At 48.8% G+C, this 14,026-nt stretch overlaps 1 protein-coding gene across 4 annotated transcripts; it reads right to left on the reverse strand.

The window, feature by feature from the left end:
• Positions 1-943: 943 nt before the first annotated feature.
• Positions 944-11,601, reverse strand: SYCE1 (synaptonemal complex central element protein 1). Of its 4 annotated transcripts, XM_031462081.2 has the most exons (13): positions 11,409-11,601; positions 5,916-5,978; positions 5,241-5,300; positions 4,851-4,925; positions 4,181-4,228; positions 3,884-3,938; positions 3,131-3,220; positions 2,818-2,881; positions 1,953-2,019; positions 1,743-1,866; positions 1,561-1,671; positions 1,330-1,417; positions 944-1,090 (listed from the first exon to the last, which is right to left on the reverse strand). In XM_031462081.2, exons 1-13 carry the CDS (start codon positions 11,476-11,478, stop codon positions 1,013-1,015), a joined length of 993 nt encoding a protein of 330 aa, XP_031317941.1. In that variant the 5' UTR covers positions 11,479-11,601; the 3' UTR covers positions 944-1,012. The 4 variants fall into 4 exon arrangements, with proteins under 4 accessions (XP_031317941.1, XP_064343880.1, XP_064343881.1 ...); XM_064487810.1 differs by lacking the exon at positions 944-1,090 and having other exon boundaries at positions 1,098-1,417; XM_064487811.1 differs by lacking the exons at positions 944-1,090; positions 5,241-5,300 and having other exon boundaries at positions 1,098-1,417.
• Positions 11,602-14,026: the final 2,425 nt, after the last annotated feature.

Raw genomic sequence — 14,026 nt, forward strand, 5'->3', positions numbered from 1 at the left:
GGAAAGTAAGTCTGTGATGCAGGAGGCACCTCAGGGCTTCTTTCAGTATTACCAAGCCCCGTGATTAGTGTCAGTGAAAACTGTACCAACCCAACCCAGGCAAAAGTACCAATGGCCCAGATCCTGCAGGAATGGTTTGGGTCACCCCATCAGGTAAAAAGCTGAGCTGCTTGAGAAGGCAAAGGGGACACAAATGGGTGGTAGAAGAAGGTGAAGGTAGTTACAAATACCAGTTACAGAAATGGATATACAGACACAAATGATGACTGTTGGGGCTTCCATCTACCCCACTGGGTCACTTTTCCACCTGGATGGGGGAGCCTTTCAAGAGAAGGCGTGTCTTTGTACCTACTAGAGTCACTGTCTTTTGACCCAAGAGCGGACTTGTGCTCCCACCGCTGTCCTTGCTGGGGCTGGTGCACTCCAGGGGATGTGCAATATGCCATGCGCACACAGCAGTCCTAGGTGACTGACTCCCAGCACACTGAGGATTTCTAACATATTATGTTCTTATAACAAATGTCTCAGGTGTAGATTTTGTGCCCGTGAAGGCACAAACTTCATTTAGACTCCAATTACATTTCTTTTTCTCAGCTAATCAGTGGGGACTGTGGGCAGCACCTTGGTCCTCATTGTTGGGGTTTCTGGGATTCTGTGTGGTCCAACCCTGAATAAAGAATGGAAGAAACAATCACAGGGTGGGCTTCCAGAACTCCTGGGCCAGTCCCGCATCCCTCTGCCTGGGGACCAGAACATGTCAGGTCCTAGAAATGAGCAGATCAGGATGTGAGGTTAGGGAAGCATTTATTGAGTGCCTGCTATGGGACTCTGGCTGGCATTAGGAGTCAGAGTGTAGCCAAGGCTTCACCCAGTCTCAGGGACCAGGGGTCTTAGACGGATAACCCCACCATCCCCACCCAGCACAGACTCAGCTGAGGCAGCTGTACTGAAATAATGCCTTTATTTCCTGGAGCCCAGGGTGTAAGTCCAGTGCAAAGTGGGTCCTCCTTGCCTAGGAGGGCATCAGGCCCTGCTTGGTTGGCAGTTCTGGGTCCTTCTCCTCACTGACTCCAAGGGGCTTGGGATTGGCCTGCAGGAGGTCAGGGTCTGAAGTGGGAGTCTCCTCACATCCCTGTACCCACACCTCCATGGGTCCTGCCCCTTCCCACCCCACTACTGCCATTCTCTACACCTTTGCCTTTGCTGTGTCCCTGCCCTTCCCCGAAAAAGACCATCTTCTGAGGACCCTGCAGACCCCCTCCTTGCTTTCCCACCCCCAGCTCCTTTCACGAGCTGTCTCTGCTCTCTGCACCCAATTCCAAGGCTCACAGCTTCTCCTGGGCCAGCCCCTTCCTCTTGCTTGCTCTGGCCTTGAGCAGGGACCTGCACCCCAAGTTTTTCCAGCTCCTCCTTCAGCCTGGACAGACAGGGGTGGGGTAGGAGGGTGGGGAGGAAGAAGTGTAGGATTATGAAGAGACCAAGAGGCAGAGGCTGGAAAGGAGCAAAGATTCCCTCAGCCACCTTCCCCTTGGGGACTGGGGGGAGGGGCTCCGTGCCCACCTCTGCCTCTTCTGCTGCAGCTGCTGGCACTTCTGCTGCAGCTGCTCCTGGCGCTGGGCAGCAGCCTCCAGGAGCTCCTGAGCTTTCCTGTTCTCCTCCTCAAACAGATGCCTGTGGGTGGGGCCATCAGTGCTGGCAGCCCCCTCCTCCACCCCACTCCCCACTCCCCACCCCTGCCTTACACCACAGCGGCTGCCTCCTGGCTGCGGAGGAAGAGTCCCTCAGTGATTGTGGAGCAGCCGGTGGCTCCAAACTGGGAGCACAGACGATGTTTCACATCCTCCAGCTTTGCCTCCACCAGCTTCTCTGCAGCAGGAAGAGACAGACAGATGGGCAGGGCAGGGCAGGGCAGGGCAGGGCAGGGCAGGGCAACCCCATTTGCCAGGCCTCACCTTCCTTGAGCAACTGCTCCTTGCTGCTGTCCAAGGCACCAATCTCCAGGGCCAGCCGCTCTGGCTTCTGAAGGGTAGAAAGGAGGCCTGTTCACATATCCTGGCTTCCTCCCATGTGCCTCAGAGAAGTCGATCTGGATCTGGTCTTTACTCAGCACACCTTGTTTCCTACTGCTCTGGCCCTCTGTGTTTACTAGGCATGGTCCAGCCTTGAGGCCTTTGCATTTGCCATTCCCTCCGCCTGCAACTGCTTCCCCTCAGATACCTGTGGTGCAGTGCTGGAGTGGCTCATGAGCTGGTTAAGTTCAGCAATTCTGCAAGGTTTGAGGTCAGCCCTCGGGTGAGTATGTACTACAGGGGATCCTGCAAACAGTACAAATTGAGGCTGTTCTCTGGAGAGTCAGTTACCTGCCCAGCACTGCAGCTCCTCTTCCCTCTGTGACCTCCTCACTGAGGCCTTCCATCCTGACATTCACTCTGTCTTCTTGTTTGGGATTCTCGGGTGGCAAACACTGGCCTGCTTGGCTCCCCACTGCCTGCCCTGTGTCTTTGACGGCCCCACACACACCCATGATCTCCCTGATGAATGCACCTTCCGTGGTTCATCAGGGCTCCTCCTGACCACTAAAGGCCTGGGAGGGCATCAGGGATGAATAGGCAGGACCAGTGAGGAGGATGACCAGGTGGCAGCGAGGGTGATGAGGAACTGGACTGAACATGATTCTGGTATGTGGCCATCAGGGCTTGCTCAGGAGCTGGCTGTGGCAATTGAGAGGAAGGAGGCCAGGAGGATGACCCTGAGTTATGGGCCTGGTGCTGCCAGGTAAGATGTGGAAGGTGGAAGGAGTGGCTCTGAGTGACTCACATGGAACTCCCAGAGGTCCTTGTGCTGGCCCATCAGATCCTCCAGTTGTTCCTCAAAATCCAACCTGGGGACCAACCACACAGGATGAGGGGCCATGGGCTGAGAGACACCCCTCCCCAAACTAGCCCAGGCCAGGGGTCTTCACGCACAGACCTGGGGGAGCTCTCCCACACTCTCTGCTTTGCTGGGCGCACTTTTTGCCACCTGGACCCTCCAAGCCTCAGCTCAGCCAGCTCCTCTTCTAACCCTCATTCCTAGTATTACCCTCTTACAACCCAGCCCAGCCCACCAGGCCTTGGGCAGTGGCCTTTACCTCAGCTGCCTCTGTTTGTTCTTTTCTTCCTCAATCTGGGAGTTCAGGGCAGAAATTCGATCTTTGCATTCCTGCAGCATGGTCTGCTTCCTGGCAAGAGGCAAGGTAGCTCTTCATGTTTTCTGAATGTCTCCCTAGGAGGCAGCTGGGATAGGGCTTCTGCCTTCTTCTACTGAAGTCTGTTCTAGCCTTCTAGATTGAGGTCCTTCTCTGTAACTGTGGGGGGGGGGTCGGGGGCATAAGAACACGCCCCTTCACAATATCACTGTGAAGCTTAGGGAGATCAGTGTGGGGATGGTCAAACGCACAGTTAATCTCATGGATTTCTCAAAGTTTCAATCTTGGGGCCTCTGGTCACAAAAGGAGTAGAATAAGCATTTGGGAGGTAGAGAGATGGATGCACAAACAGCTGGGTGGATGGAAGGATGATGGATGAATGGAGAGACTAGGAGGACAGATGGTTGGCTTGATACCTCAATGAAGGGACAGATGGACAGATGCGTGAACAGATAGCCAAGATGCCTGTGGAAGGTATAAAAGGCACAGAATAAAAACCAGCTGAAGGAAGTTAACTGATGTTCAGGCAAATGAATGGTGATCCCATTGAGTGAGAGAGTACTGTTAGAGCAAGGTGGGAAGACACCCACTTTACAAAGGGAGAGGATGAGAGCTGTGGGTCTGAGACCGATTCCCCTCACTTTCTTTACCAGAATGAAGGGGCAGTGCAGAGCAGGCCCAGGTGGCAGCTCTTACCTCTGTGCCTCAGCTTCCTTCTCCTGGCAGTGGAGCCGGAGGGTCCTCAGGGTCTCTGCAGGGGGAGGAAGTGAGGGTGCCACAGAGCCCATCAAGGCGTGAGGCTTGGGCAGAGGTAAACGGGCCGGATCACGTGGGGTCCTGTGGAAAGCTGATGGGACATGTACTGCATGGCTGGTGGAAGCCACATGAGGGATGCCAAGGAGATTCAGGTTTCAAAGGCTTCCACTGCTACTGAGAGTGGGCTTCTGCAGGGTGGCAAAGGCAGAACCCTAGAGATAGAGTAGCTGCAATTACCTTGCTTTTTGCTCAAGATCTCTTTCAGGTGCACTTTCTCTCCACTCACTGGAAAACACGGTAACAGTCAGGCATCAGGAACCATGCACTGCACCCTCAGGGACTGGGCTTGCCCAGTCACATGGGCAGTTTGGTAAAGCCATACCCCTAACCTCAAACGTGGGCCCCTCCCCTCTTGCGCACTCCCTGTAAGCACCAAAGTGCCCAGAAGTTGATACAGGATGTTTGTGAGGACCCTGTGGAATGCCAGTACGTTTACATGGAGGGGAGAGAAAAAATAAAGACATCACATGAAGTGGGATAAGGGCTGTGAAAAACACATCAAGCAGTAAGGGCCATGTGACTAGGTGCAGGCAGGGTGCTGTTGGTCACTAGGGAAGGCTTCTCTGAGGAGGCGACATCTGAGCTGACAGCTGAATGATGATGTGAAGCAGAAGAAATCCGTATTATCTGGGGAACCTGGCTAGCAAAGGCCCTGAGGTAGGAGTACGCTTGGAGGGTGTTTCAGGAACACTCTCACCCACAGAGTGGGAGTGGGGATATGGGTAGGACCTGAGGTCAGGGAAGGGGCAGGAGCCTTTGGCCACACAAGGATGCTGACTGTCTGGAACACGTGGTTCAGGGAGGCATGACATTGAGGGGATCTCTGGGTGACCCCTGACAAGCTTACATGAGTCCAGTTCCTTCTGCAGGGCCTCCCAGACAGTCCGGGCCTCCCCCAGCTCCTCACTGGCTTTCTTTTTTGCTGTGCCAAAGAGCAGGACATTGTGTAAGTGTCTGTTCTTGCAAACATTTAACATTTGTCTTCACGCAAACCTAGAGGGGCCCAGATTTTACAGAGCAGGAAACGAGGCTTCCAGAGCCTAAGCCCTTCTCTTGGGGCTCAGCTGGCAGCAGTGACTATGGCAGCTGTACTGAGCTGGAGCCATGCTTGGCTTATTGCTCTGCTGTTTCAAAATACTTAGTAATTTTGAGCAAGGGGCCCTGGATTTTCATTTTGCACTGGGCCCTGCAAATCATGTAACTGATCCTGGCTGACAAGCCAAAGTCCTGACCTCACCTTGCTGAACCTCATTAATCCGGTTAATCAGGACCTCAACCCTGGGCTCTAGGCTTCCCGCTGCAGGCAGAAAAGAAAGTTGAGTGAAGATGAGAGACAGGGCAGAGAGTGGTGGGTGCCCTCCAGGGGCTCACATTCTGGGTAGGGGAGACAGGAACAGATAAACAAAAATACAGAGTCAAGTTGTGGTAACTGCAGTCAAAAGAAATAGTGGGGCAACAGATTAAAAAGTGAAGAAGTGGGATGTACATCTTCAGATATGATGAGACCTCCTGAAGGCCCCAAATCAAGTGAGGTGGGCAGGCCTTGCAGTTCCCCCGGAAGGCGTGGGAGACAGTGCAAAGGCCTTCCCTGTGGTAGGAACAAGTCTGGAAGGTGCCTGGTGAGCAAGCAGAGAGGAGCAGAGCGGAGGTGCAGGGAAGGGAGGAAAAAGTGAAAACCTGGATTCAACAGAGTGCAGTGAGAGCCAAATGGATGGCCATCAAGGGACTGCCTTTATCTCCTTACACTTTAATTTTGAACCATAGGGTCATATTTTTACTTCAAAAAATTAGAAGTAGGAGAGAGCAAATGAGTTAAATCTCAAGGTTGTGAATTGTGGGGCCTGGAATGAATTCCACTTCTGCCTGACCCCAAACCTCAGACTGAGCCTCAGTTACAGAAGAGACATGTGACCTTTCTGCAACTTCTTCACCATTTCCATCAAGTCTTCAATTTTCTGTGAGGACTCAGCCTGCCCTGTGGAGACAAAACCAAACATGTAAGAATCATGCAGGAGAAGCCTGAGGAAGGACCTGACAACTTTGGGCTGGAACTGAGGTGGGCTGAGGGCAAGTCTCCAGGCACTGTTGCCTTTGCTCCTCCACCTGAGGTAGGCACTGCACAAGAGATGAATCAGGCCCCTTCACAGTCAGCTTTTCCTAAAGGGTATAGTGACACCACAGATTTTCCTTTAATAAAACTCAGGGCAAGAAAAGGTGTGCACTCTTACTGCTAGTACTGCTCAAAGCTCAGGATGTAATAATGAAAGAAAAAAAAAAGGAGTGGTATAAAAAACTGGAAACAAGGAGTCAGAAGTCACTGTAACTGGTAGATGGCATAATCAACTAGAAAGTTCTAGAGAATCTTATAAAAAAAAAAACTCACCAAGAATACAAAATTTAATGTCTCATTTAAATATATATAAATACAAATAGCTTTCCTATATAGAATCATTATTCTGAAGCCTCCCAGTAAACTATTTCATATATACTTACTTATAATCAATACAGGCACTTACTTTTAACCCCTTAATGAATTAGATCTAGGCAACTAGTATTAATGGCATTAACAACCCAATAAAGATAACTGGACATTATGAGCTGTTTGGTGTAAAAATATAACGTAGGATTCTTGTCAAAAAAAATGACACTAATACTTGTTAAGCCTCTTAATCTAAATACCAATTCAGAGGAAACATATGGACAGAGGAACACTTTAAAGGAACATGGAGATGCAATTAGCAACATCCACACTGGGAAATTTCAACCAAAAACAACCCAGTTTCTTTCATTTAAATACATTTCAGGGGGAAAGGGAGAAACAAAGGCCCTTATAGATAAAAAGAAATTAAAAATACATCAGCCAATCTCAGTAAATGGACTATATTTGAATCTTGATTCAGTCAAATGCACTTTTAAATATATTGATGACATAATCAGGGAAATTTGAAAATGGACTAGACAGCTGATGAAACAAAGGAATTATTGTAGCTATAATTCAGATGTGACAATGCTACTGTGGTTACTTTTCTGAAAAGAGTATTTAATTTTTAGAGATATACATGGAAATATTTATAAGTTTTTATGCCTGAGATGCTTTGAAATGAAATAGTGGAGTGGGTGGTAGGGAGTGGGTGAGGAAAAGAGGAAACAAGATTGGCCAAGAGCTGATAATTGTTAAAACTGAAAGATGAATTCATGGGGTAATTATACTTTGTTCTTGAAAATTTTTAAACTGAAGTATAGTTGATTTACAATGTTGTTAGTTTCAGGTGTACAGCAAAGTGATTTAATTATACATACATGTATGTACACATATATATTTTCAGATTGTTTTTCATTATAGGTTATTACAAATATTGAATAGAGTTCCCTGCTTACAATAGGACCTTGGTGTTTATCCATTTTATATTTAGTAGTGTGTATCTGTTAATCCCAATCCAAATTTATCCCTCCCTCGCTTTCCCCTTTGGTAACCGTAAGTTTGTTTTCTACATCTGTGAGTCTATTTATTTTGTAAATAACTTCATTTGTATCATTGTTTTAGATTCTACATACAAGTGATACCATATGGTATTTGTCTTTCTCTGACTTTCCTCACTTAGTATGATAAACTCTAGGTCCAGCCACGTTGCTGCAAATTGCATTATTTCATTTTTATGGCTGAGTAATATTCCATTGTATAAATATACCAGACCTTCTTTACCCAGTCATCTGTTCATGGACATTTAGGTTGCTTCCAACCTAAATGGGTATTGTAAATAGTGCTGCTATGAACATTGGGGTGCATGTATGTTTTTGAATTAGAGAATTAGAAATCAGTTTTTATCTTTTCCAGATATACACTCAGGAGTGGGATTGCTGGGTCATATGGTGAGTCTATTTTAGTTTTTTAAGGAACCTCCATACTGTTCTCCATAGTGGATGCACTGATTTTCATCACCACCAACAGTGTAGGAGGGTTTCCTTTTCTCCATATCCTCTCCAGCATTTATTATTTGTAGACTTCTTGATGATGGCCATTTGACTGGTGTGATGTGATACCTCATTGTAGTTTTGATTTTCGTTTCTCTGGTAATTAGCTATGTTGAACATCTTTTCATGTTCCTGTATGTTCTTTTGCAAATACTTAAATTTTTCCACAATAAAAAGTTTTTAAAAATCAACCAAGGGGGGAACGGTATAGCTCAGTGTAGAGTGCATATTTAGCACACATGAGGTCCTGGGTTCAATCTGCAGTACCTCCATTAGAAAAAAAAACAATAAATAAGAACCAACCAATCAATTAATCAATATAGAGAAGGTAAATAATTATTCCTACAGAAGAACAGAGAAAGGGAGAAAACAGTTAACCAAAAACTACACAAATGGTTAATGAATATTAGAAAAGATGTATGACCTCAGTAATAAAGAGATGAAAATAACATATTATATCTAGCAGGTTGGTAAAGACTAGTAAGTCCAACAATGCCCTGTGTTTATGATGATGTAGAGAAACAGGCCCTCATATACACTGATAGTCGGTGGAAACTGATGCCACCTTTTGTAGGACAATCTGGCTACATCGACATTTTGAAGACATAATTCCACTTCTAGGAATTAATCCATCAGATATATTTGGTTAAATATGCAAAAGGTATGTTAAATGACATTGAAGCAATATTTATGTCAAAAGTGGGAAACAACTTGAATGCCCATCAGTAGAGAACTTATGATTCATGTCCACAATAGAATACTGTGCAGCAATTGAAAAGGAGGTAGATTCTTATGTATTAACAATGAAAGAGATCCTAGATAGATAAAAGTAAAGAAAGTACGAAACGGTGTAATATAGACTCCTACCTGTCTACAAAAAGAGGTGAAAGATATACCTTGTCAGTCAAAAAATATATGTATCCTATGTCTAAAGAATTTCTGGCCTGAATCACACAAAGGATTTTTCAACAGTAGTTCTGAAAGATAGGACTGGAAGGATAGGTAAGAGAATGTTTACTTTTCATCACATACTTTGCATATGGCTTTATTTTTAAAGGTTAATAGATTTCCCTGGGTGACCCAAAAATGACATTTACAGTTTCTCTGAGCAACCATTTTTCCAGGTATTATTAATAGACTAGGCAGTGAGCTGTACCTCTGTATTTTTCTATACTGCATGTCATAAGGTAAGGCACAGAGTGGGAAAGCAGTAAATAACTGTTCAAAGCGCCAACTAAAACAGTTAATAAAAAAAAAAAAATCCAGGGTACTAAACTGCCTGTGTAATATGAGGCCCCTAATTTTTACTTTTTATTTTTAAATGATTTCAAATTTACTTAAAAGTTGCAGAAATAGGATACACAGTTTCTACGTGCCCTTCACCCTGATTTTTCCATCTGATGACATTTCTGAGCCTTGAGAATGAGTTTCAGACACAGTGCTTCATTACCCAAAATATATCAGTGTGAAGTTCTAAAGTACAAGGACATTCTCCTTATGTAGTCACCACAGTACAAAAATTAAAACTGAGAGAATAACAGTGATAGATATTAAGATATGATCCTCAAATGGAACTTTTAAAATGTCCCCTACTTTCACTTTTACATTTTAAAGTTCTGTAAGTATTAATCACATAGTTCTAGTAGATAAAACAAAATTAAGATTAAAAAATGTCCTTTCACCTCTACATTGCCCTCAAAATTCAAATTCCTTCCTGAAAGTCATCAATTAGGAAGGCAGCTTCCAGACATCTTTCTGTGCAGCCTCCATAGTGCTATAATTATCATTTTTCCATCTTGCCTTCCTTCATAATCTTTTGAAGATCATGCTGTATCTGCATAAATGTATCTAATAATTTAAAAGTTGATGTAGTTAACTGGATTTTAATTCCATTTCTTCCTCATTTTAGAAATCCACTCTACAGGTATTTCTCAGTGTACACAGGATTTAGCTATTTCCCCCCCATGTTTTCCTACCCCCATCTAGTCTCCAGTGACTACCCAGTCCATGCATCTATGTGTTTTGCGTGATCCTCCAGGATGGTGACCAAAATGCGGGAAAAAGTAACTTATATGCTAAAATTTGTGCCAGACGGGCTACTGCAAAGCCTTTACCCACTAGTCTTCCTATCCTCTGAGTATACTAAGGGCTGTGTCTCCGCAGTACCACTGACACTAGACAGCACCACTGCCCCCTTTTAAAACAAGCTAATGGGCTGAAAATGGGATCTCAATGTCCCTTAATTTCATTGTTACTTGCCATAGAGTGAATGTTTGTGTTCCCCCAAATTTCATTTGTTGAAATCTTAATGTCTGAGGGGATGGTATTAGGACGTGGGGCCCTCATGAATGGGATTATTGCCTTATAAGCAACCCCAGAGAGGTCCCCTGCCCCTTCTGCCCCGTGAGGGCACAGTGGGAAGAGGACATCTAGGAGCCAGGAAGCTGGTCCTCACCTCACACTGAATCTGCTGGTGCCTTTGTTTTGGGCTTCCAACCTCCAGAATTGTGAGAAATAAAACCGACGTTTATAAGCCACCCAGAATCTGGTATTTCATCAGTTTTAAGACACGGGTGAAGCTGGTTAAACCTTCACCTGAATGTTAGTTTATGTGAGGAACTTGAAACTCGGATGCTGAGTTTCTTTAGCACAGCGGCGGCCACAGGAGGTGCTTAAGAAAAGGATCGCTATGCATCTGTCCTGCTTTTCTCTTGTCCCTCACTGAGGTTGTCGCTGGGTGCCACGCCGTAGTCCCAGCAAGCCATCTGTGCTGTTCACCTCACGAAAGGCGCACGGAGCACCCGCCTCGTGCCAGAGCGGCCCCGCGGCCGGCAGGTGTGGAGGGCGCGTCCAGGCCTCCTGCTCACGGCAGGCCGGAACGCGGGGCGCGGGCGACAAGGGCAGGTCAACCGGCCGCGGGTTGGCGCCCCGCACAGCCCTCCCCACCCCCGTGCAGCGCCCAGGCGCACGCCCCTCTGGGATATTTTTCACGCCTCTCCTCTATGCTGGGCTGTAATTTCGAAAAACTTTTAAACTGAAATGAACTGCCACGTCCCCCTCTCCCGGTGAGGTGGACGCCATCACTCAACGGCCAGTGTGAGGACGGAAAAACGTGAGGCCCGCACCCGGGCCCGCGCGGCACACCGCCGCTGAGAACTGCCCGGGCAGGGACCGTCAGGTGGGAGCCCCGGGGACGGCCCTCGGCTGGGAAGCCTGTGGAGGCGCAGGATTAACTCGGAGGGCTGTCCCCTGCCTACGTCGAGCTCCTTCAGCAAACAGCAGGCGGAGCCGCCCAGACCCTTCCAAAGCGGCTGAAAATAATTTTACCTCACGACCCCCGGACTCCGAGGAAAAGGCCGCCTGCGCGCGCTTTCTGCCCGCCCAGTCTGTCTACAGCCCAGCCCCCACCGAAGGCCGCCGGGCCCAGCACTACCTCTGGCCTCGTCAGCCCGACCCATGGCTCCCGCTGACTCCGTGCCCGAAGGCCCCGGCAGGGCGGCCATTTCCTGTCAGTTCGTGGGCTCCAGGCGTCTGGCGCCTCCACTGGGATTGGACGGAACCCGCGCCGGGGGCGGGGCGTCCTGCAGCGCGCCTGCGCAGTGTGCTCCGCGCCGCATTCCCTCGAGAGCGGGCCACAGGGGAGACGGCCGGGCAGGCGCCAGTGCGCATGCTTGAGCCGCGGGGCCCAGGTGCAGAGCAGGCGGTCTTCCAGGCTTGGGGCTGGCCCGTTGGGGAGCCGGCGACCTGCGCACGACGCAGAGGTCTCCCGAGGGCCCGCCCCACGTGACGTCGCCCGCGTAGGCAAGCGTGCCTGCGCCTGGCGGTAGGGAGCCGGGTTTGATTCCCATCTCTGCCCAACTAGGAGAGGTTGCCGGTTTGCTCAAAGACTCCGCACGGGCACTCTGGAGCGAGGCTGTGTGTCGGCCCCATCAGACTTGGCTACTCTTCTCGTCCCGATGCAGAGGAAAACGCAAGGGTGGAGCGAGACCCTTGTTCCTCCCAGCGTGATCTCACTTTGGCCCTGCTTAACGCGATGCGTCCTCACTGGAGGCGGGGCCGAGGGGTGGACGGTGTCAGATCTGTGGAGCGGGCAGGGCTGCACGCCTGCCGCGTTCCCTGTGGGTCCAGGAGGGCCATGGTGGACCTTAGGTGACTTTAGGGGAGGGTTCAGCCAGGCTGCCGGGCTCCCTGCCTGCGCGGACGGGACAAAATTCACGTTTCTGGGGAGGCCGGTGAACCTGGGTGCAGGCCGCGCAGGTGTCATTACCAGCCTCAGTCGTCGTCACATCTGCAGAAATCCTGTTCCGAGACGTCCCGCCCCTCGCTTTCCTCACTTGTTGGTGGGATCCAATCACGACAGTAGCAAGTGTGAGGAGCAGCTTTGAGCACGTGCAAAGCCCTGCTCTAAGAACTGACTTCAATTTTCCTCATCTGTAGACTGGGACTAGTAATAGCAAACAAGAACTAACGAGTTACGAGGGCTTCCTGTGCCAGAACAGTTACTTTTCTCATGGTACCAGATTATTTCATTTAATCTGTCAAAACCCAACCTGGCTGAGCTTCCCCTCACTCACTCTGCTCAAGTCAACAGCCTCCTTCCTCAAGACAAATAAGCTCAAACCTACCTTAAGCGTTTACAAAGGCTGTCACCTCTACCAATTGCACCCTTCCAAAGGGCCAAATCTTGAACTGTCGCATCAAGGTGAATATGCCTTCTACAAATCCGTAGCTCACATGATATGAATAAGGTTATGAAAAGTCACAGAGCGTTAGGATTAAGGATCAAAGTCAGCCTGGGCCACTGTCAGGGAAAGGGTCAAGAGTCAATGTGAGAGGCCAGATTCAGGGTAACTTTTCATTGTTAGGATCAGTATCAAGGTCAGGGACAGGGATAGGAATTAGTGGCTGAAGCCATGGTGGTTCCCACCCAAGACCGTGGTTCAAGTCAGGGACCACCGACACGAACTATGGCAGAGTGGACCATAATCTCCTTGCTTCTGGGCCCACTTCTTTGGGAATGAACTGACCTAGGCAAGATCTGGACAGACCAAAGGTTCAAATGGCCCTTAAAAATAGAACCCATCCTGTTGTACAGACTTCCTGGGGTTAGGGGTTAGGGGTTATGGTCAGGGATAGAGATTAGGGTCAGGATTAGGATCTAGGGTTGGGCTGTGGCTCAGGATCCAGGGTCAGGGTCAGTGTTGGGGGTCAGGGGTCAGAGCTAGACTAGGGCTAGGGTTTAGGTCTGGCATCAGGGTCAGGGTTTAGAGTCATGGGTCAGAATTAGAGAGTCAGGGTTAGAGGGTCAAGGTTTAGAGTTGAGGGGTCATAGTCCAAGGTCTAAGGGTCCGGGGTTAGAGTTGGTAGGGTTTAGGCTTAGATGTCAAAGGATCAGGGTTATAGGTTACAGTGTTAGGGTTAGAGTTAGGTTTAAGCATAACTGATTCTCTTCCCCCTCTTCACTCTCCATCTTTCTGAGCCTCCAGGATGGATAGGACTTGCCTAGAGTCACACATGAGACAGGAAGTTAAGCTGGACCATTGATATCTGCACCAGAGTACAGGGCTCTGATAGAAGAATGAAATGTCTGTTCTGGTCACTGATTGTTTCAAATCCAGTTCTACCTCAGTCAGGTGTTCTGGAGAGCCTCAGAGTTTGCACAGGATGTCTCTCTGCCCTCCCACCTGGGAAGGGAGGTGCTGGCCCCACTCTGTCTGGGCAGCCCCAGGTTCCAACTCAGCCCTGACATACTGGGCACTCAGTAGATATGTTTGGATTTATACAGTCTGAGTGCAGCGACCTGCCAGCCTCCAGGTGCTGCATACTTGAAGACTGGCTGGGCTGTCCTGGGCCTGGATGGATCCTTTGTCCCACCTGTCCAAGTGGGGAGCAGTAGACAGTCAGGTCTTAGCCAGGACAGCCCTTGGCCTCCAACCATCCAGGCAGGCATCTGCAGTTCTCTAGCTCAGGCCAGCCTGGGCCCTTTCAAGCCCTTGTTGCCAATTACTGAGCTGACCATGCTGCTGTGCAGTTGAACAGCTCCTGGGCAGT

This window comes from Camelus dromedarius, chromosome 8 (assembly GCF_036321535.1).
Source record: "Camelus dromedarius isolate mCamDro1 chromosome 8, mCamDro1.pat, whole genome shotgun sequence".
NCBI lineage: Eukaryota > Metazoa > Chordata > Mammalia > Artiodactyla > Camelidae > Camelus > Camelus dromedarius.